The sequence below is a fragment of the Halyomorpha halys genome, unplaced genomic scaffold, assembly GCF_000696795.3.
Source record: "Halyomorpha halys isolate HHAL.00 unplaced genomic scaffold, Hhal_1.1 Scaffold680.1, whole genome shotgun sequence".
Lineage (NCBI taxonomy): Eukaryota > Metazoa > Arthropoda > Insecta > Hemiptera > Pentatomidae > Halyomorpha > Halyomorpha halys.
The window spans coordinates 255,794-277,937 of record NW_027111055.1 but is presented as its reverse complement, the minus strand read 5'-3'; the positions used below and the strand labels follow the sequence as shown (position 1 = coordinate 277,937).

General features: G+C 29.5%; 2 protein-coding genes across 2 annotated transcripts in view; one reads left to right on the top strand and one right to left on the bottom strand.

Moving 5' to 3' along the window:
- Naa15-16 (N-alpha-acetyltransferase 15/16) overlaps nt 1-22,144 on the top strand; it is a 142,008-nt gene that overhangs the window by 31,698 nt on the left and 88,166 nt on the right. The window lies entirely within an intron of this gene.
- On the bottom strand, nt 3,632-21,569 carry LOC106685315 (uncharacterized). The gene is made up of 2 exons (XM_014427909.3): nt 21,377-21,569; nt 3,632-6,838 (listed from the first exon to the last, which is right to left on the bottom strand). Exons 1-2 carry the CDS (start codon nt 21,389-21,391, stop codon nt 3,788-3,790), a joined length of 3,066 nt encoding a protein of 1,021 aa, XP_014283395.1. The 5' UTR covers nt 21,392-21,569; the 3' UTR covers nt 3,632-3,787.

Below are 22,144 nucleotides of genomic sequence, written 5' to 3'. Positions count from 1 at the left end.
ACACCCTGTGTATATTTATTTAAGCAGAATAGTAGCTGCATCATTAGGCTTTTTTGGTGCAATTATTTTGCTTTGGGCAGCAATCTAATTCTGTGAGTGTTGATTATTTCCAACCCATCCCTTTAATGATTATATCCAAAGTATAATAGTGCTGAATCTGTATCATTGAATTGTATTTTCATTATTGTAGTTGTCTAAATTATTAATGACATATCTTTGGGGTATCATAATTTTGGACATCACTACTCAGAGTAGTATTAGTAATTAGTTTTGTAATAAAGAGCTAAACAATCCTTCAAGCCCAGCTATTAACTCTTACTAGCCCTCGCTAAAAGTAAATAACTGTCTAGGACTACCATGACATAATGAAGACTTTTTATGGATCTTAATAACAATTTGATCAATTAATTTAAAACAACTTTAGAAACAACAAACAGTTTGGAATAATTTTTATTAAGGTAAAGTTATGTATGAAAAAATTATCAAAATCTTTTCAATGAAAAGTTGTGTTCGAGAGTTGAATACAATTTTCATTTATGAATAGTAGTAGTTACCTATAATGAATTCCTGATATCCAAGTTCTAAATAAAGCTTGATTAACAATATTATTAAACGAATGCAAATAACTGCCATTCGATCTTTCATATGTCTGTATTATTTAACATTCACAAATATATTTGAGCAAGTATACATTCTTAATGCAGGCCTGGTCAAGAAGGAATGAAATAATAAGTATAGTACTGCTTTAATTTGTGCCAAAGTTTTGGCCTAAGTTTAGCCCTGGCAATGATAAAGAAATACTTTTATAAATAACTAAGAGACAGCTATAACTATTGTTACTGTAACTATAACCATGTTTCTGCAAGTGCCCCTGACTGTATAAATGTAAGTTTAGGTAGATATTTTGAAAGGATGAGAACTATTTAACTACTGTTATTCTACATTTTTTCGGACATTATCTCAAATAAAACTCCTCTATCCTTAAAACTACATAAGATATGTATTTTAACTCGAATAGTTTAGCTTATTCCGTGTGAAGTCTTATTTAAAATTTAATTTAACAATTTTTTTTTTTGATGAATAAAAATATATGAACTACATCAAAGAAAAAAAAAAATAATGGGGTTATGAGCATTAACTAAAAGACTCTAAAATGAAGGTTCAAAGGGAACTAGGGGTGGTGCAACAAGGAATAGTGGTGGGAATCTTTGAGAAAATCCTGCTTTAGTTAGGTCCTAACAACTGAAAAAAATCAGCTCCTCTCTAATTTCTCCTGGCATAAACCCACATTGACTGGGCTAACCTACAAGTCTTTATCAGATTGATTTTTCTGTGACTCTGAAGCAGGTGAGTTCTGAAGCAATTAATTGTAATCATCCTGATGAAAGTCTTTAACTTTGGGTGAAGCCTAAACACACATTAAAGTAGTACTATACTTTCTGTATGTTCCTTTATTGCACCCCTCTGACCAACTTCTTCTTGATTACATTTACAGGCAAAGATATATCCTTCACAATTTATTGCTATTGTATATTAAATTTTCAGTGTTGGGTTTAAAGTATGATTCCTGACTGTTACTGATTAGTTATTGTATATTTAATTTAAGATTTTTGTCATATTCCCTTAGGAGTTTTTCAGTTGGAGTATTAATGTACATTTAAAGTTTTTACATAATTTGAACTGCTTGTTTTTATTATAAAGTGATAAATGATTTTTAACAAATCATGATTGGTAGATGAAATATCTGAAATGTTTGTATAAAATTTCTTAGATACTCCCCATTTCAACGAGTTATTTATAAGTAATATAATAATTAACTTTCTTGGTATTGCCATTGATGAAACAATTATAAAATAAAATTTATTTATTTCCGTTATTTGCTTATGAATAGTTTTCTATTCCGATTTAATATTTTTTATCCGAATCCGTTTTCAATGTTTTTGACTTGTGTTCATTTAAATTTTTCTTTTACTGTTTATTGCACTGATTTTCTTATAATTTATTTAAAAACACAAGTGCCAAATTTCCAACAAAAAAAAAGTCCAAGCTGTTTCATTGTTTAGAAAATTTTTTCAGTTATCAGGAGATTAGTTGTTTATTAGAGAGAATAAGGTTTAGTGATTTCTGGCACTATCTTATTTTCTACCTCACCTGAAATAAGCTATGGGATCTAATTAAGAAATAATAGACTAGCTATGATATGCAAGGGCTGCCTTTGTAGATTAAATCCTAGGTCAATCCTTACCAATTTGTGATGTATAAATTTATCTAAAAATATTGTACATAGTGGAATCAGAATAATACCTTTTCCTACTACTTACTTGATAAACTCTGGGTCTGTTATTATTAATACCTGGCGTGGTGGTGGATACCTTATTTTATTTGTTTTTTCTAAAATAAGCACTGGACTTATTATTAGCATATTCTTTTTATAATAACAATATTTTTATTTGTTTTATATATCATTTCTGTTTGATAGTTATTTCTACAAACAGCCATTATTTTATTGCATAAAAAACTACAAAATAATGAAATATTTGCCTCCTAATATAAATAATCATTATAAACATGTGATGGTAATAATGTTGTAATCCAAAAGATATCAATATTATTAGCAGCATGTTCCTTACTGTATTCTACTTCTAAAAGGCAAATTTTGATCGATCGTATCAGTTTTATCATACATTTGTTAAGATAAGTACTCCATAAATAAAGCTATTTTTACTTAATATTATAAACAATATCATTGTATATTGTTTCATTTTATACATATGATTCATATGTATTTAATGTGCACATGCCTTACCGTTATAACATATTTATATACACCTAAATACAATGAAGATCCTTGCTTTATCGCAGATTATTTACAATATTTTATCTTTTTTGGTTTCCAAAGTATGTTAGGATAAATAAAAATATGTCACTTTTGCTTTGGAGACTTAAAACCGCTATTTAGTTTACTCTTTATTTATTTATTTTTTTCAAGATCTTTACTATTATTAGTTATTCTGTTTATTCAACAAAGAAAAGCAACATATGTTACCATATTAATTTAGTACATTTTGAATAACATTAAATATTTACAGAGACCTACACATATACACAATCATCCCCTTATTTATGAATGCTATTCATAATGGTAAAATACAATCTATAAGTTCTTAGATGTAATTATGTTCTATAATTAAATATTATATCAGTATTTAAAATAACTCAGATACATTACTATTGAGTTTGGCATTCCAGACTTCATAAAAAAAGTACCAATTTTCTGTTATCACAGCCCATTTCTAAAATTTACTGATTACGAAATGTTTTAAAGTATATTTAATTTAATTATTTTATTACATACCCTTGGTATTTAGTATGATATTGATTTTATTTTTAATTAATTACAATCAAATATTTTCTTTTATAATTACTGATCCATTCACTTGTGCCCAAATGCTAACATAAATATTCACATGCATACATGCATTTACTATAACTAACATCTGCTTTCAAATTTTAATTCATACACTTTGTTATTTACACACTTGAATTACATACCATAAAAAATTACTTAATTTATAGGCATTAACAAAAGAGTATTCTGTTATCTCCTTACTATCTATGATAAGCAACTGTGTAATGTTTCATTACTTTATTTAATTATTTTACAGGCATGTATATAAATTAACTAAAATTTAATCACAGCACATTAAACTAAAACTATGCCACATAAGGTCATAGCAGTCCTTGGCATCTGCTTTTCCTGTGTGTGTATTTTAAATGAATTCAAAATCTAATGCCTTCTAATAAACTGGCTCTTATTTTCAGGATATCTTAATCTTGAGTTTCTCTCCTGGTAGGTTTGTTGCTGAATTGTTTGAGGAGTTAAAAAGTAAAAATGTCCACTGTTTCCTGGAAGCCTGTATGATACATATGAGTTGTCCTTGTAATGTTTTGGGTTTATATAAGCTTGGTCTATATATTCTGCTTCTGGATTTATTGTAGGGTTTTGAATTTTGTAGTTCACATTAATATCGCTATTCAGTGGATGATTTGGTCGAACTTTTATATAAGTTTGTTCAATAAATTCTGCATCTGGATTTATTGTAGGATTAGGAATTTTATAGTTCACATCAATATCACTGTTCAATGGATGTTTTGGATGCACTTTTGTGTAAGTTTGATCAATAAATTCTGCATCTGGATTTAAATGAGGGTTTGTTCGTTTATAATTGACATCAATATCACTGTGCAAAGGATGGTTTGGTTGTACTATCCCATGTTCATACTCTCTATAATTCTGAAAGCCAATATTACTGGGACCATAGAAGTATGAGTAATTATCTGTGGGTACATTAGACTTGGTATTTTTGTTTGAATTTTCATATTTGGAAACAGAATATTCTTTTTTTGTATAGTAAGGTGTGTCACCTTGTGTGTTATATGTATCAGGGAATCTAATATTTTTATTTGATGTTTGTGGAGGTAAAGGGGTTGTATAATCAAAGTTTTCATAGTATGTTTTAGTATAATACTGTTGATTTGGCTGAGATATTGAACTTGTTCTTTCTCTGTCCTTTTGATTTATTTTTTGGCCAAACGAAATAAAATAATCCTTGGTATTTTCATCTTGTCCTTTATCTTGTGTGTTGTATGGAATGTAAGGTTCTTCTGTTTTAAAAGAGTTAATATTTATATATTTATTTTTTATATTTACTTGGGGCTGAACTGTCGGGTAAATTGAATCTACGTTGCTTAGATGGTAGTTAAATTCATTTTGTTTAGGTGTTGTTTGAAATTCATAGTATGTGTATTGTGGTTGTTTTGATTTTAAATTTGATTCATATATTATTGGTTTAGAAGTTGTTTCATAATTAATTCCTACCTTAGGAGCTTCTAATGTACCATATCCTGGGGCTGAATAACTATATTCGTATATTGGAGGTTTCTGTGTTGTACTGTATGTAATTTTTTTTTCATTAGGAGGTATGGCTCCAAACTGTTCTTGCCTGTAAGGATTTATATTGCTGTTCTCTGGAACATCATATCGATATCCACCATCATCTGCTTGATATTTAGGTTCTTGTTCATAATATAGGAAGGATAGTGGTTTGCTAGTTCCCTTTATAGTGTTTTTATAATCTTCATATTTAATATTAGGAACTATGACCCTTCCATTTACTGATGGAGTTGTTACTGAGAAATCTTCATAGATTACTTCAGGGAGTAAAGTATTACTTTTATAATGGTTTTTGTTGAAATAATATTGTTTTAAATGATTAGCTGGAGTTGTATTTTCATTTAAACTTGGCTTCACAATTTTGATATTATTTATTTTTGTAATTTTACTATATTCTTGTGGTACTAACTGCTTTTCATCATCATAATTAGATTCATAAAGCTGAACATTTTTCATCGTTGGTCGAGGTGAATTACTTACAATAAAATTTTCATTTGAAATTCCTGTGGTCATGTATAAACCCATATTATCATTAACTTTAGTACTTTTGAATCTTTGTGGTTGGTATTTCTCTGTATGAAGTTCTTGTCTTGTAGTGTTGTCATATGCCCAGCCATTTTTAGGTATATCATATTTTAATGGGGTTTCATTACTATCTTCCCCATTTATGATCTTTAGCTTACTAATATCTGTTATATAAAATGGTCTTGGTGCTGGTATTGGAACCCAATCTTCTTTAGTTCTATTTGAAGTTAATGGTAGTGTTATTTTATTTTGATGTTTATTTGATGTGTATTGCACAGGGGAAATCATTTTTTGTTCTTGTGTGGTATTTAAGCCTTTAGGTTTAATGCTATTTCCATGAGGTTGCAATTTACTTCTTACTCTATTTATTCCAGAAGTTCTGCTTTTACTTGTTTTTTTAATAGAACTTGCTTGTTTGCTGACTGGATTTGTTCTTTCTGATGTGTCATTCTCTAAAGGAGCAAAGAAATTTGGTGGTGGAGGTAATATAATTCCTGGAACAAGTGGGCCTGCTGGGACAAATGATGTGTAGTTTTTTGTGTATGTGAAATCATAACGTGGGGGGTAATAGATGCTTGGGTCGTCTTCGTCCAACTCTGTGAGGTTTCCTGGAGGCGGTAAGAATGCGATAGCGGGTGGATAGAGCCCTATTTCTGGAGGTAGAAAGGGGAACGGAATTCCTCCGTTCCCCTGTGTTAAGTTTCCCTGCCTTTGTTTCGTTTCATTTTCATTTGCTTCATTAGGTAAATTCACCGGATTTTGATAGAGAAAAGGTGGTCCAAAATAAGCTGGAATATTTTTCGTTCCATTTTTCCCTCTAATTACTTCTATTGGCCCGCCTTCTTTGAGCTGTATGGGAAATGGAGGTGGAATTTTTGGATTCTGTGGTATTTTGACCTGTCTTTGTGGGGCTACATAACTGTCAATAGGCGGCCATATCATTTTACTCCCTTGTTCATTGTCACTAAAACTGCCCCCTTTTAATACTAACAAGTGATTTTCTGCTAACCATATTTCTTCTGGTTTTAAACCTCCAAGGTTATTAATATTATCCTTTGGGACTTCTGGATTTATTTCATAACTCAATATTCCTGGTCTTTTTACCGGTGATGCAAATAGTTCGGTTTGTATCAGTCCATATTTACCATCAAGTACTTGTTGAGCTAATGTTTTTCTTTCATCATCTTCATCAGAAACTGATGATTTTTCTGAGACTGGCTGTTTTTTTAATTTTAAAGATTTTTCATCTACATTTATTTGTAATTGTCTGTTCTTTCCGCCATTTCTTGTTCTTATTCTTTGTGAATTGATCTCCTCAGGAGATAATATGATTATAATGGCCAGCTGTAGGTATAATATCTGAAACAGAATTAAATATTAATAGACTCATTGATTATATTTTCTAATTATTTAAGTTATTATGGACACAAAATATGAAAATACAATGCTAAAAATGTTTTTGAAAATTAAGCATTTTTATCCATGATATACTTTTCTAAAAGGTAGGCAAATCATTTAACTATCATGTGAACTAAGATCAGTTTTTTTAACTTTAATTTTAATATTTTTGTTCCCTTTGAATTTTTATGTATAAGTATATATATTTTAGGTTTCAGTTTACTAATCCAGTAATTGAAAAAAATATTAGATGATTTCAAACTTTTGATGGAATACAAACAAAATTTCATTTTATTACTAAAAGTCCTGGAATAGTGTAGTTTGATAAGATAATTTGATTTGACAAAAAAAAAATAAAATTAATTAATTAAATATTTTTTTTCTGACTTTACACCCAAATAATGTATGTCGCGTTGTTGGGGTGACCGAGAGGTCACTCTTTGCGCCGGGAATTGAAAACAAAAATGAAAGCCAGTATATTATCTCTGAATAATTAAAATTATCACAAGCCAGCTTGTGAATTGGCTACTGGCTGATTTTGGGCGCTTGGTTCAGTCTCAGCCCAGACGCCTACAAGCCACGGGACGGCCCTGTCTGCATCATGTCCGCTATTCGTAATAAAAAATAACCCTTGGCTTAGTGACTTGAGAAGGTTCATTATTTTACCTTAAGGTTTTGGTTTAATTTATGTTTCTCTAAATGGTGATATTTCAACTATCTCAATTTATGTCAAAAGTGAAAGAGATTCTTGCTTTTTATTATCTCTTTTTAAGTAACTCAAGTTCTTCCCTATTTCTTCGGAAAGGTCTGAATTATTTATTTTATTTTATTTTTTATTACATTAATGATGATACCAAAACATGACTATGTTAGTTCCGTTCACTGAAAGCTAATTTTTTCGAATGCTGATCTTTAATAATCTCAAAGTAGCCATAAAAATCATTCCATTTTTTAATTGCATATCAATGTATTTGAGTGTATACTGACTGCGTCCTGTGTGGAGTTGGCGAGTCTACCACCTATCACTTATTTACAGGTACGGCAACGGCGGACTTAATTTCAGACAGGAATGACGTGAAGAAAGCTGAAGTATACTGGGCTGTACGAAATATTATAAAATGGCAGAAATGCCTCCTTCGGCGTAGGGGGGGGGGACTTGAGTTGTATATAAAAAAAATAATATAACACATTTAACTTTTGAAATCTGATTCACGAAATTTACTTAATGTTAAATATTGTGTGCAATCATGATGCACATAAACTAGTTTTCTACTTAGTCTCATTAGTTTATTTCTTATTTGATTAAACTATCGTGTTTTTTATTATTAGTATTTTATTTTAATGTGTTACTATAAACTTTTATGATTTTTGATTGGGAACAATGATAATCTTAAAGACCGGGCTCGGCAACGTGTTAGTTTGCATTCTACTGCTGTTGCGGACAAGGGAGCAGACTTAAACAGCGTTTGTTGAAAGGTCGAGCGGAAAGGGGTGAAAGAGGGAAAGGGTGGAGTAGGTTAGGTCGTGCCTGGTATTAGAGCAGCTTGCAAGGTGAACAACATTACTTGCCTGGGCGGAGTCAGATCTGTCTGTCTATTCTCTATGCGCCCATCTCGCTTGTTTTATTTCTTTTTAAATTTAAAATTACGTTTTGTTTTTATTTATGAATGATCTATCAATTTCAGTTTTATTTATGATGCGTTTATAATTACATTGTGTTTTTTATTGATAAAGGATTGTTCAGTTTAAGTTTTATTTGTGATGCTTTTATAAATGGTCCTTTTAGTTGGTTTCATTATACGACCTCGTTGCAGTATATAAATAGACAATTCTAAGTTCAATTCGCTAATGCCGAATTGCGTGAAAATTATCTATTGCTTAACTTAGTTTTACCATTGATAAGAATATTGCAAGAAGAATGTTTTAAGTTGTCGATTCGGATGTACGGGTCTATTCATTATCATTTGTTGGGTTCAGAAGTAATAACGTAAATATTTTGTTAGGAAATAATTTTGTTGTCATCTTATCTATTTATAGAAAGAAAAAATCTATAAGTTCTTAATGAAAAATTATCTTAAACGCATTATGCCGTAGTTGTAAGTAAAAACAGAAAAGAAAAAAAATACTAAAAACTATAAAATTAAAAAAAAAAAAAACTTCAGCTTTGTTCACGTCACTCCTGTCTGAAATTAAGTCCGCCGTTGTAAAAATACGTGATAGGCGGTCAACTCGCCTTCTCCACGCAGGACGCAGTCTGTATACACTCAAGTATATTGATATGCAATTAAAAAAAAAACCAAGTTCTTAATGAAAAATTATCTTAAACACGTTGCGCCGTAGTTGTAAGTAAAATAGAAAAGAAAAAAAATTGTACTACTGTTTCTTACCAAAGGTAACATGTAATCTGACCAGGTTCACGTTTATCCGTAGGTTTCTGCACCCCCCCAAGCTATTGAAAGATCAGGTACCCATTTTGTTGGGGATAGGTGCTCTAGAACAGTATTAAACAACCTCTAAGTGATCTATGATTGATAAAACAAAATACATTTTTCGAGTTATGATACCGGTGCTTTATCCAATGAGCTTCCACCACTTAGGATATAAATAAGTTCAAATTAATCATTAATTCTTGAATTCCTGATCTGTTATCTATGTTTATAATGACGAAATTCATTGGGTTAATCATTTACAGTTTTCTTCTCATATGATTAATAAAGGATTCGTTACTTTACAGTGAATGTAAAGCCACTAAAATTAATTCTACTGTAATTGTCTAGTTTAAGTTTAAGTACGAATCAGTTGTATTTTGTTTATGAATAGCACTGTTGGTTTTGTTCCGAAAGGTTTAATTTCTCTGAAAGATACGCAACGCATAAAATTGTAAAAGTTTCTTAATTGGCGAAAGAATATGTGAGAAACAGGTTGTGTGAAAAGAGAACGTTACAAAAGAAAGGAATTATGAGATAATTATCGCTTAGTGAAGATAATATATTTTTACAATTTATTGGACTTTTTATATATATCTTCCCAATGATATTAAAGCGGGGTTTCCAATGATACTGAAAATCTCGCAGCCACTATGATCGTGTAAAGTGATATTTGCTGTCGTACTTCTGAATTTTCTTGATAGTTCGTAGGACAATCAACAATCTTCTCATGCGCGATGAACTTGCATGATAGATATGTGTCACGTGAAACTTCCGTTTTACACTAAAACTTTTTGTCTATAGAAAACTTGTTCGTGGAATTGTCATACTAACTTGACGTTTTTGAAACCGTGTTATTGATGTGCTGAACCTTCCCTCCACCCCAGGAATGACTCAACGTCTTTTTGTTCTATAAGTATTTTTTCGTAAATGGACCAATCATTAGGAACTAATATAGAAGTATTTAAATCATTCTTTAATTGGGCTCAAATTCTGTTTCCCCTCTCATAAGATTTCTTGATATCCGCTCTGTTTATTTGATTTTAAATTTGGGTATTGCTATTTTTAACAGGGCATGCACTGGTACTAACCCTTTATATTTATTCGGTATTATTCTCATCGTAGAATTTCGTATGTTATGTAGGATGTCCCACGAATTACTCCAATTGTTTTCCAACTCCCTTCACTTGCCTTTCGCTTTTATATTTATTAACAATACTCTCGGACTGACTCCCCCCCTTGTATAATAATAATTTACAAACTAGGTATAGTAAATATGGCATAACAAACAAAACTAAATGTATAATTAAAGAGAATTAGTTTAATTACTGTGCTGTGAGGAGAATTTAAAATAAAAAAATAGGAAATTTATTTTCTGGACTAATTGGAGGTTAGTTCATTCTTTTGTACATAGATATGCAACTGTAAGTTTGTACTTTCTCAATAATAAAGAAGTTGGTGCAATGAATATAGCTAATGCCTATTAAATGTAGTTTGGGTATGATAGTCATAATCCTTCTCTGAAACTCCTAAAAACGACAATAAAATCGAAAGGGCAACACTAAGCGAGGTTCAGTCAAGGTCATCTTGGTGAAAAAACACATTAGAATTCTCTGCTCGATTTTACTCCGTTACTGGAATTTTAACCCAACTCTCTGGAGTGTGTATGAGAATGCTTAAATAATTTTTTTTTTTCACAGAACCCGATAATTTTTATCAAGTGATGATAGAGTATTCTGAACCTCTTGTTCCAAATTTTAGTTGCTTTATTTTAAAACAATCCAAATTTACTTTTTTAATCCTTAAATATTCATAATTCAAATACTATTGTTTTTAAATCTTTAGTTGGATCGTCCATTTTAGTTTAAATTGTCTTTCGTAATTGCACATTCAGTCGGGTCTGTTGAACTGTTAACTGTTAAAATTAAAATAAACTTCTATATCTCTTTTGAGTTTAATTACCAGACTTATTAATGTGCGGTATCATATCATAAGTTTCATATTTTTTAAATTTGAGGATATAATTTTAAATCTAACTTGATACAAGAGATTGTTCTGTTGTCATTGAATGGTACAATACTCTTGTAAGTTGTTGCTTTTTCTTAGAACGAATGGCTCTCATTGACTGTCATTCGTTTGTTTTATAGTAAGCATAGTTTTAATTTAATATTTTCTATAAAATTACTATTAATTAATTAAATGTTTCTTTATTTTATAACATATTCATTCCCACTATCATTGTTTAGAAATAAGAAGAACTATTATGTATTTGATATAGCGATACCTTAAAGATTAATCAATCCCTTTTTTTATTATGAAAGGTTCAATTCTTTTGGTTTTTTTCTCCCTATCACCTGTGAGTTGTTGATTTTGAAATTATGACACTTGACTTGTTTTTCATTTGACTGAAACTAAAGCTTCGTTTCCACGTGCAAACATCTGCATTGCAAGTAATGTCATAACAGCGAGAAAGTAAGACTATGCTTGTTTACACGCTGTTAGTAAACCTACCAGTTCAGCTTTGTGAACGAATGATAAACTAATGCTTAACTAAAAAAAAACAACAACTTTCACTGTTGACAAAAAACAAAAATGAAATATACAAGTTTATATGTTAATTCAAGGTTAGTTTTATGTTATAACGCTATACAGTTTATTGTCAAGGCGTCTATATTTGTCAGTAACTTATCGCGCATGCCCATATGGTTGATTGGACTATCAACAATCTAGCAAATCCTGATGAACAGTTCTTTCATGACGGCAAATGTTATAGTTTCGACGATTGTAATGAATGCGACAACTACCTCGTGGAACTTAGGTTAGTTTCAAAAACTGAAAAGAACAATTTAGTATTTTACGCTGTATATCATGGGTTCAAGGAGAATTTTATTTTTATGAGTATTTGTTTTTTATTTTCTCAATTCATTGGTTATTAGAATCCAACAAAGCGTGAGCCTTTCCCAGTTTGTGGGTCTTCGAAAAAAAAAAATCTCACAGAAAAATAGCGTATTATTTATTTTTATTTTTTAATAAAAAATAGTTTTGTTTAATTAACTCAGTGATAATTCTACTTTTTTTTTTTTTTTTAAATCAAAACGATATAATGCTTGTGTATTTCTACATGCCTGGTGTATGAATAAAAAAGGTTAGAAAATCATGTTGAAGAACCGGTCCCCTGAAGTTTAGAATATACGACATTTATTTTATTTTCTGTAAGATTTTAAACGACTTAGATTGCCTTGAATGACTGTTGGCCAATTCCATATATCCGTCTTGAGACCTTGGTCGGCCCAGTGACACAATCGTCTCCCGTCCTCACCAGATTTTCAAGTACGGATTAATGTCATTATGTATTTATCATTCTCGAAGACTTCAGGTTTTCGGTACAATTGGAATAATAATCAATCGATATCTTAAAAACATGTTGCTGAGTTTTTTTTTTCCAATTATTCAAACTATTACTCTCTAGTTCGGATAAGAAAAGATCCTGATGGTTATTCCTCCTATTTCAGCGATATTTGCCTCTTGTGAAACAGTGCATATTAAGAACGAACCCATGGGAATGAGACACTTGATGTGGCGAAAGTAGAAGCTCAATTGTATACAAAAGGTGCATTGTTTCAGGGTTTTATTATAAACCTTGAACGGAGTAAAATACAATTCTCCTTCCTACTTCCATTGTTTTTACGGTTTTTCGCTCTTGGCAATGTAACGTCCTGGAAATTTCATGTTTCTTTGATGTCAATTTATCGTAATATATTTAATTATTCATCATTAATATTGAGGGAATAAGTATTATTAACAAAGGTTTAGGTGTTTTTATTGAGCAATTTATTTAATTGCATGTTGTAAAAGTATTTCGACCCTTTATAAGCTATAAATAGCATTTTATAAGCCTTGTTTATACGATCTTTTCAAATCTGCTTGTTCAGAATTATAATCACTCAATCGCTTTCAATCTCTTTTCGTATAAGTTGTAGATACGACGTATGCTATTGGAGACAAAAGTGCAATAAAAATAGGGAAGCACTTATTATGCCGAAACTTTCCCCCGGTTCGAGAAGAAATGAGGTCGCCCTACGCGAACTCCTGAGTTAGCCATGGGATGAAAAGACACGTGGAAGTGGGTGGGATGTCACGTATCCGATAGTTTTTCTCCCTGTACGAATCACAAAATGGTTTCTTTACTTGAAATCCTGCCTAGCTTCCGCCCGTGGAAATACTTTTAAAATTTAGTTTTAATTTTTATCAACTAGTGGTTTCAATGCTGGATATTAAATCTGTTTCATACTTGGTTTTAGTCATTATTTTAAAATTTAACATAGCAATGTCGTTTCTGAATTCTGAGTTCCAATACTTTTTATCAGGTTAATAGACAATTAAAAATTGCATGCCATCTTTAATTTAGTTTTAATATTCGATTTATTTGAAGTCGAATTTATAAAAAATTACGCACACACACATATATATTGATAACTTTGTATTGACTAAATATATTCTTGAGGATTAGTCAGTAGTGTATTGTTGACTGATCCTCAAGCACCTAAATAAAATATAAAAAACTAAATATATATATACATTGTTCTTTATATCTTATAAAATCTTTCTAGAATGCAATGTGATGCCGAATTTCATTTTAAAAAAGAATAAAACAATAAAGGGGAATAATATTACCAAAAAGATGGTTAATGAACAAATTGGTGTATAAAAAAATATATGCTATATCAGATAAATATTTGTTGTGATATTGGATTTTTTTTGATTAGTTCAGGTGGAGTATCCCGAAGTCTGTTTTTGATAGCAGTGTGTTTTTTCCAAAAAAAAAAATATAATAATAATAAAATGTAACGAATTTCACGTTCCACGGAGTAGAATTAATTAAAAGTTCGGTTCGAATTACGTGATGAAGAAATTCCTCTGTGCGATGTTGCATAGTAGTATTGGATAACGGATGGACATGAGTATACCAACTGCAATTAAAAAAATTTTTTTCAGTTATTATTCCAGTCATTGTTATTCTATGATAAAAGTTCAACTTTTTATTTTTTTTATAGGATTGTTTTTTGTTTTTTTTTTATCAAAAATACTTATTAATTTCGCTGTATGATTAATTTTTAATTAATATCGTTTTCTCCTTCGAATATTTTCCGTTACGTGCCACGCAAGGTTTTGAATAGCTCCATGACCAACCAATACATATTAATTTCTTCCACTCTCCTTTCAACAATTATTTAATTGTAGCGGTAATTGGATTATAACTACTATTAATTTCATCGGACATTTTGTGGTTTCTCAAACGGTAGATGTAATTGCAATTGAGAAGGAAATAGATCACTGGTGGTTGATTGGATATTATTCAACCTACTGGAATGGTATATGCATATATATATTTGACGTTCCTGTGATTTTATAGATTGTATCATGTATTTTTGTTATTTATTATTTTATCTTCTTCCTGCAAGTTGGTTTTGCTTCCTTAGTGAATGTCAAATCCTGATATTATTTTTTTTTTTTCTGATTTTAATTTTAGTCTTTATTATCTACTGCCGGTTCCCGGAATATTTCGAAATGATTTTGAACAAGATCTGTCCGGAAAAAACTGGTTGACGGACACCATTCTTTTTAAAGCTAAATTGATTGTTATATGTTATTAATAATACACCTTATAATTAATAATGTATAACATTATAGTTGTCTTGTGTTAAAATAAATTCTTTCATACATAGTTAAGTAAATGCAATTAAAAACTGATTATTTCCATCACAACTATAGAAATACAAAAACATTATTTTTTTTTTTCATTTTCCATTACTTTATACGTCTTTAAATGCAAAACTCGAATTTTTCTGAAATATTAGATTTTCCACGTATATTGTACATTATTATTATTTATGGAACATTTATTTTGAACCTGGTAAAATCTCCAGCTAATTATCCAATTTGTTCGTAGTTTGTATTTATCCATTGTTTTTATTTAGATTAACAACGATAAATAATTATTTTAAATAAACAAAATTAAATGCGTTTTAGATAAAGCTATTTAAATATTTTGCATTTAAGCCCTATCAGATTATTTAAATGAGGTTGAGCCCTTGCTGATACTAAAGAACATTTATTTTATTTTACAGTGCTATTACGAGTTCGACCAAAGTCGTTAGAACCATTTTTAAGATTGTAAACAAGTGTAAAATCGATTATATAAAGGGCGACTTCTGTTAAGTCAGCTTTAGCGAAAAAATTGACGTAACATTCAAGGTATACACCTATATTAAATACGTTTACTATACCACATACCATTTTGCGAGACTTTGAATGCTTGATATGAATTCGTAGAACATTAAAAAAACGCGGATTTTCGTCGAATACTTTATCCCGTTTTATCTATTTTTCTAAATTTTACTTCTGGACGAAAAAAAAAAATGTAAAATATTGATTTTTGGACTATCAGAAATCTCGATGGCGTTTTAAATTGTTTTTGGAGTAGTGTTAGACTTTTTGAATTTTCAATTTCAATGCATGCTTACCAATTCATAAAGTAGCATTAAATCGTCATTTTTTTCAAATAAAATTATTTTTTGTAAAAAGTGAACTTAAAAAAAAATTAAATTAGATTTCATCATTTAAAAATTAATGTATTATAATAATATAATTTATAATATAATAATAATTATATACATTTTTTCATGTTTGGGAAGTGGTTTCATTTGTTATCGTAATGTAAAAATAATTATACTTCAAACAAGTTTGACATAGTGTTATTATAGTTACATATTCTGTGTTTTTCCTGTCTCTCAGGTATAAATAAGGCAATTTTTCAATTATGCCAGCTATAAAATCCAAAAATCTTAACAGACTACTTTCCGTTAGTTCATCAAAACTTTTATTTTCTATATTTAATTTTATTTGTTCAATTAAATTAAAAAATCATTACTAATGACTTTGCTATAACTGAGGCATGGTACTTCATTATGTAGAATGAGATCAGGAAGTTCTCGATTTTCTAGTAGAAGAGCCTTGGAAAGACGGTGTTGCAATGGAACTGCCGGAATTAAGTTTACTATTTTTGTAACTACTTTCATGAGGGTTCTACTGCATTAACTTTCCAGTTCGATTATATATGATATCTCATTGAGTTTGGAAATGATTCATCTTACTTGCAGAGCATAAGCCCATTAATATTAACAACTATCGCTATAACTTGAGTAATTATCACCTGCAATCTGTGCAGAGCCAAATCTTTCGACTTCTCATAAATATTTTAGATTTTATTTTTATTTTTCTTAGCTTTTTATTCGCTGAGAAGTTACCAAAAATCTACGTGGCCATACCTGCTCTCTGTGAACCAAATTTGAACTCGTTTGATTGGATTAAGAAAAAGTTACGTATTTCTAAGTCACTTATTAACTTGCATTTCTTCGGAAATAAGTATTCTTGGTACGATAGTGTTATCTAAATACAGGAAACGTTGTATTACTAGCATAATCTCACGTTTGTAGGAATATCCTTTAGAGAAGCAATCAGAACCAGTTAGGTTTTTTTTTTTTTTTTACAACTTTCCTTCATGGCGATTACTACTTCTTTGCTAGGATGCGAGAAATTTAGAAGAAAAAAAAGGACTGGCATATTTAGATTTTAGCTTAGACCTAATGAAAACAAACTAATGGTTGACCGTGTTGACTTCAGTCAATTTATTTTTTACTTTTTTCTTACCTCATTGATTTGATAATAGTACAATAAGTTGTGATAACCACAGAAGGTATTTTAAGAAACTTATTGAAAATTTGGCATTTAATCCCTGTCGGACTATTTCATGACTTAGCTAATATTAAAAATCATTTAATTTTACACCATCATTACGAATTTAATCAATATCGTTGGACCCGTTTTCGAGAAAAGGTTGATTTAAATAAAAAGGGGGGGGGGATAGATGATAAAAAATGGCAATTCCAGTTTGGTCGATATTAGCCTAAAAGTTAATTAGTAAAAAGTTGTATCCAATGATGTGACTACTTTAAATATATAATTTCAGTTCCGTACAACTTTTCATTTCTGAGATAGTCGGTTCACTTAAAAAAAAAAATCTTGGTTATCCAGATTTTTATTGTGCTCATAAACACTATTTAAAAATGTTTAGGAAAAGAGCAAATTTTAGGAAATATTCTGCAGACCTGAGGTACGTTAGAAAAACCCTCATCAAAATTGTTGCAAAATTTTAGATTTTGACCTCTTGCCTCCTACCAACAAGTTGTAGCTACTTCCCTAGGAGTTGTATTCCGGTTCTTTTCTCTCTTAATAATTGAAATGGAATCTAGCGAGTTTATTTTTGCTAGAATTAGTGGCATCGCTGTCGGATTTTTCTCTAATATGATGTTAGTGCTAATTACACTTATCATTTTTACAATTACTAGTATTGCCTCCTTCACGGCCGTTGCAATTATTATGAGCTGTGTTGCAAAAGGGGACCTCAGTTAAATAATGGCGAGTGTAGGAAGTATTGGACCAGTGTCTAGTCCAAGGAACGATCCTTCGGTTAATAAAGGTACAGCATTTTTTCACGGTTACGGTTATCAAGGGAGGTAGCTACAGGATATTCTGATTTTTTAAGTTCAATATGAATAGAAAAGAACACCTCATTTTTTTCTATTTCTGAATACGCAAAATTTCACAGTAAAGCGTATCTTATTGAAGATGGTGAATTATTTATTGAACGTCTATATAATGTATCAAAATGCAATAAGAATTTTATTTCTTTAATATTTATTTTTATTGTTTTCTCGGTATAACTAAGATTCAGATATCTCGGTATACCGTTTCTTCGGTAATTTCTTATTATCATCGTTATAATATTTGTTAGAGGTTAACTTGCAAAACAAGCGGTTTCCTCTCTTTTATTTATATGTTCTCTTAATTATATAATTAATTGTATTTTTTATGAGCATTTCTCAATTCTTTACTGCTCTAGATTAATTATTCAACTAACCCTTAAATGAAAATTTAAGGTAATGAGGGCTTCCATTAATCATGGAAGTCTATACGTTAAGTACGTTTTGCACCTTGAACTACTCCATAATGTGGTAAGATAATTTTATGACAGACAGGAACTTGCTCAACGTATTATATTGGAGGTAGCCTAGCTCCATTCGAAAGGCACACTCTGTAGCTATTAAGTTTATTATGGATTCACTTTTTTTATTTTTATTTCTTATGCTCATTTTTTTTCTATAATCATCCCTTGTTATGTTTGGTTTAAATTGTCTTTTGGTGTGAACAATTTTTATATTTAGCTTACAAATGTCACCTTCTTACTTTTTGAAAAAGAGCTTACAGATATATTGAATTAAGATTTAATAAAAAAAAAAAAAAAAAATCGTATGTACGATTATACTCGTAAGAATTTGGTTGCTCTTTCCGATGTATAAGTGTGCAGTACGAATTAGCCAAATAGTTCGAAAATAATAATTCTGTAGTTAGACTAAAAGGTAATGTTTATTTTAGTTCTTGGGATATATATTTTTAATTTTTAAATTATTTCCCTCCGATAATGGACATAGAAAATGTAACGATGTTGTGAGAAAAAAGGTAGATAATTGAAAATGAAATTTTCACCTTACTCATCAATGTTATTTTATCTACATCGCATGTTGCCTATGTCAGTATGACCTTTATATCTTGTGACATGGAGATTCCAAGATTCCAATCGCATAAATAATTTCTGCATAATTAGAAGATAAGAATATTCCAAGATTTTTAATATCAACCCCGTAAGATATATATAAATATATCGATAAGAAATAGAAACCTCATTAAATTACTGCTTAACAGTCTGGCTGATGAACTTTGGCATTATCGACTAATAGAATGGACGAATTCAAAAGGTTAACGGTTCAGAAACAATTGTTTATATCTCTTTAATAAAAACAAGTCGTGCTTAAAAGAAGGAATAATGTGCTCTTGTATTGATCGGAGAAAAAAAATGGGATAGTACTTAAATTATTATCAATTACTCATGGTCGTATTTATTGTTTTATAGCTTTTTTTTTTTCTTTTTCGTGAAGGATATTTATGACTGAATTGTATGTATGCAAATATGAATTTTTAAATTTTCGGAACAAGTTTCCTTGTTAAAAGTTGTTAAGAATACAAAATATTTCACCACGACCCTTCAATGCTATTGTATCTCACATCCTTCTTACGCAGAATTATTTTCTCAACACGTTAATTTTTAATGAATTTAAGGTTTAAATAATAATGTAGTTAAAATTAAATTTTTTTGTTTAATGCTTTGTTATTAATTTTTTTGGGTTAAAAAAAGGGTCAAAAGATGTTAGAAAGAAAGCATTCAATACCTCAAACTGTATTGAAATAACTTTAATTTGTTATTTATGTCTAAATTATGAAATACAATTTATTAATCAGATAAGTTGAATAAATATAAACTAAATTAAAAAAAAAAAAAATACATCTTTCCTTATAATACGAAAATTACCTCCATTGATCGATTTTTTTTTCAAAATCCAAAGAATAATTAAATAACAAGATTTTTTTTCTTAATCTTCATTATAATTATATGTAAATTAATTACCGTCATATATTATTCATGAGTTGTCTGTATTATGTTTCATTAAATTAATTAATGAAATAAATATTAACCCATTGCAATAATTTTTTCATATTAACAATGATTAGAATAGATTTAAGTTTTCCAATAATTATTTTTAGAGATATCTTTTTTTTTATAGATGTCAATAAACAATAAACTATTAATCTTTAAATTTCAAAATATGTTATAGACAAGCTTTTGATTGTCTATAAAGCGTATTATTAATTAAGATAATGTGATAGAGGGCTATTTTAAGCCTATAATAAATTTTGAATTTATAATCTGATAGTGTAAATAACTAAATTCTCGCCGATGCTGACACCGTCAGGATTGGATTTTGCTTTATTCTAGTGAGTATTTGAGAAACTTGAGGTTTTGTTTTTTGAAATCTTTAATATATCTTTTTTTTTTTAATACAAAAGTTTTTATTATATTACTACATTAGTTTGGGATATACCCATCCTTATTTTATTTCTGTTACTTTTCCCTATATATTTATTTACTTATCAATTATTTCATAGGAAATAAACTAAAACAATTGAAATCCCACTTTTAGTTCTTGAAGATTTTTACGTTCATTAAAGTAATGTATGTACTAGAGTAGTAAAAAAGAAACACATGTTTGTGAAGCCATAAAAACCAATTTAAGATCGTTGCGTTTTTTGATGGTCAACTATTCTTCGAACAATCTTGTTTTTAACATGTTTTCTAAATATTCTCATTTTAATGTATATTTTTGACGATTAATGTTATGTTTTTTAAATAATATTTTTCGGTTAAATTAAAATTTATTTCTGGAACGAAAAATGCAAGCAAATACATTAGCCGGTAATATGATATATAATCTACACATTTTATGGAAATCGAGTTTTGATTTAGTGTAATATAATTTTTACTATGTGATCAATTACGTTTTATTCATGTCTCTAATTCTAGATTCTAGAGGTATGATTTATTTTATTTCTGATTTCTAATTAAGCTTCCTCCGTAATTACTCTTTATCTTCAAATTAAAAAGACAATATCTGTGGCAATGTAACATATTTCTGATTCCTAAAAATATAATGAATTTCACTATCGTTATGTCACTGATATTTTTATTGTGTCACTGTGAGTTTAGTATAGAACCATGGCACTGTTGAGGTAAACAATGAGGCATGGGTACCACCTGACAACTCCTCCGTCGTAGTTTTTCTGTTAATAATACTCGCTTAGTGGGGGGGCTACTTTTTTAAAAATTCATTGTTTTATTTATGTAAATGACCATTTGAGAATACTTATGGTTTTTTATGTAAAATGTTTATATAAACATTACGACATTTCATTAACCTGTATATTCTCGATTAGATAAAAATCAAACTTTAAAGTTTTCATAAAAATAAATTTATCGTACATATATTGATCAAACTGAAATTTCATTCATATTTTTATTTTATTAATTTTTTTTTTTTTTACCATTATTTTGTATCCTTACCTTCGGAAGCCGCATCTTGTGCCTCTCGAATGGTTCGAAGGTTCTGATCGATTAAGGTTGCTGCAGAACTGTACAGAACAAAAAGGCACACTGCACTTTCATGTCACCATTTGTCTATATCATTGCCAGTTGGTTGCTGCCGGTACACTGACTTCGCGACAGCTGCTCCCCACTCAGCCTCTCGCCTCCCCACTTGCACTTCTTGTATCAGGGAATTTGTTTTCCCTTTTCATTCATGTGATACGATTATAAATAAACTAACGTCTTATAAATAACATTTTTCCGTGGGTTTCTCAGTATCCCAGAAACGGGTATGAATCTTCTCCCAAAACAACAACTCTTAGAACACTATAAAAGTTTTCAAGAAATCATTTATGTACCGTTCCAGAAGATCGTATAATAATGAACGGAGATAGATTAGTTATTTTTGTTTTGTCTCTGAATTTTAATTTGATTGTTTCCTCGATCTGTCTTGAAAATGTCGTCACCCATTTCCTCAAAATATCAGTCTACATATAATAAATTCTTTTTTTAACTGCAATAAGTGTTAAATATATATAATTGAGTTAATTACAACTAAAAAGTGATCATATTTTTTATTTGTTATGCCATGTTACTATATATATATTTTTTTATTTATTTATTTATTGATGTTTACAACTGTATAAAAAAAATACAACCAGTAAATTTGATCATAATGACATAATGATATGATACAGGATGTAGAGAAACTACCCAGTAGTAGAACTCTAAAAGCAGTTTACAATA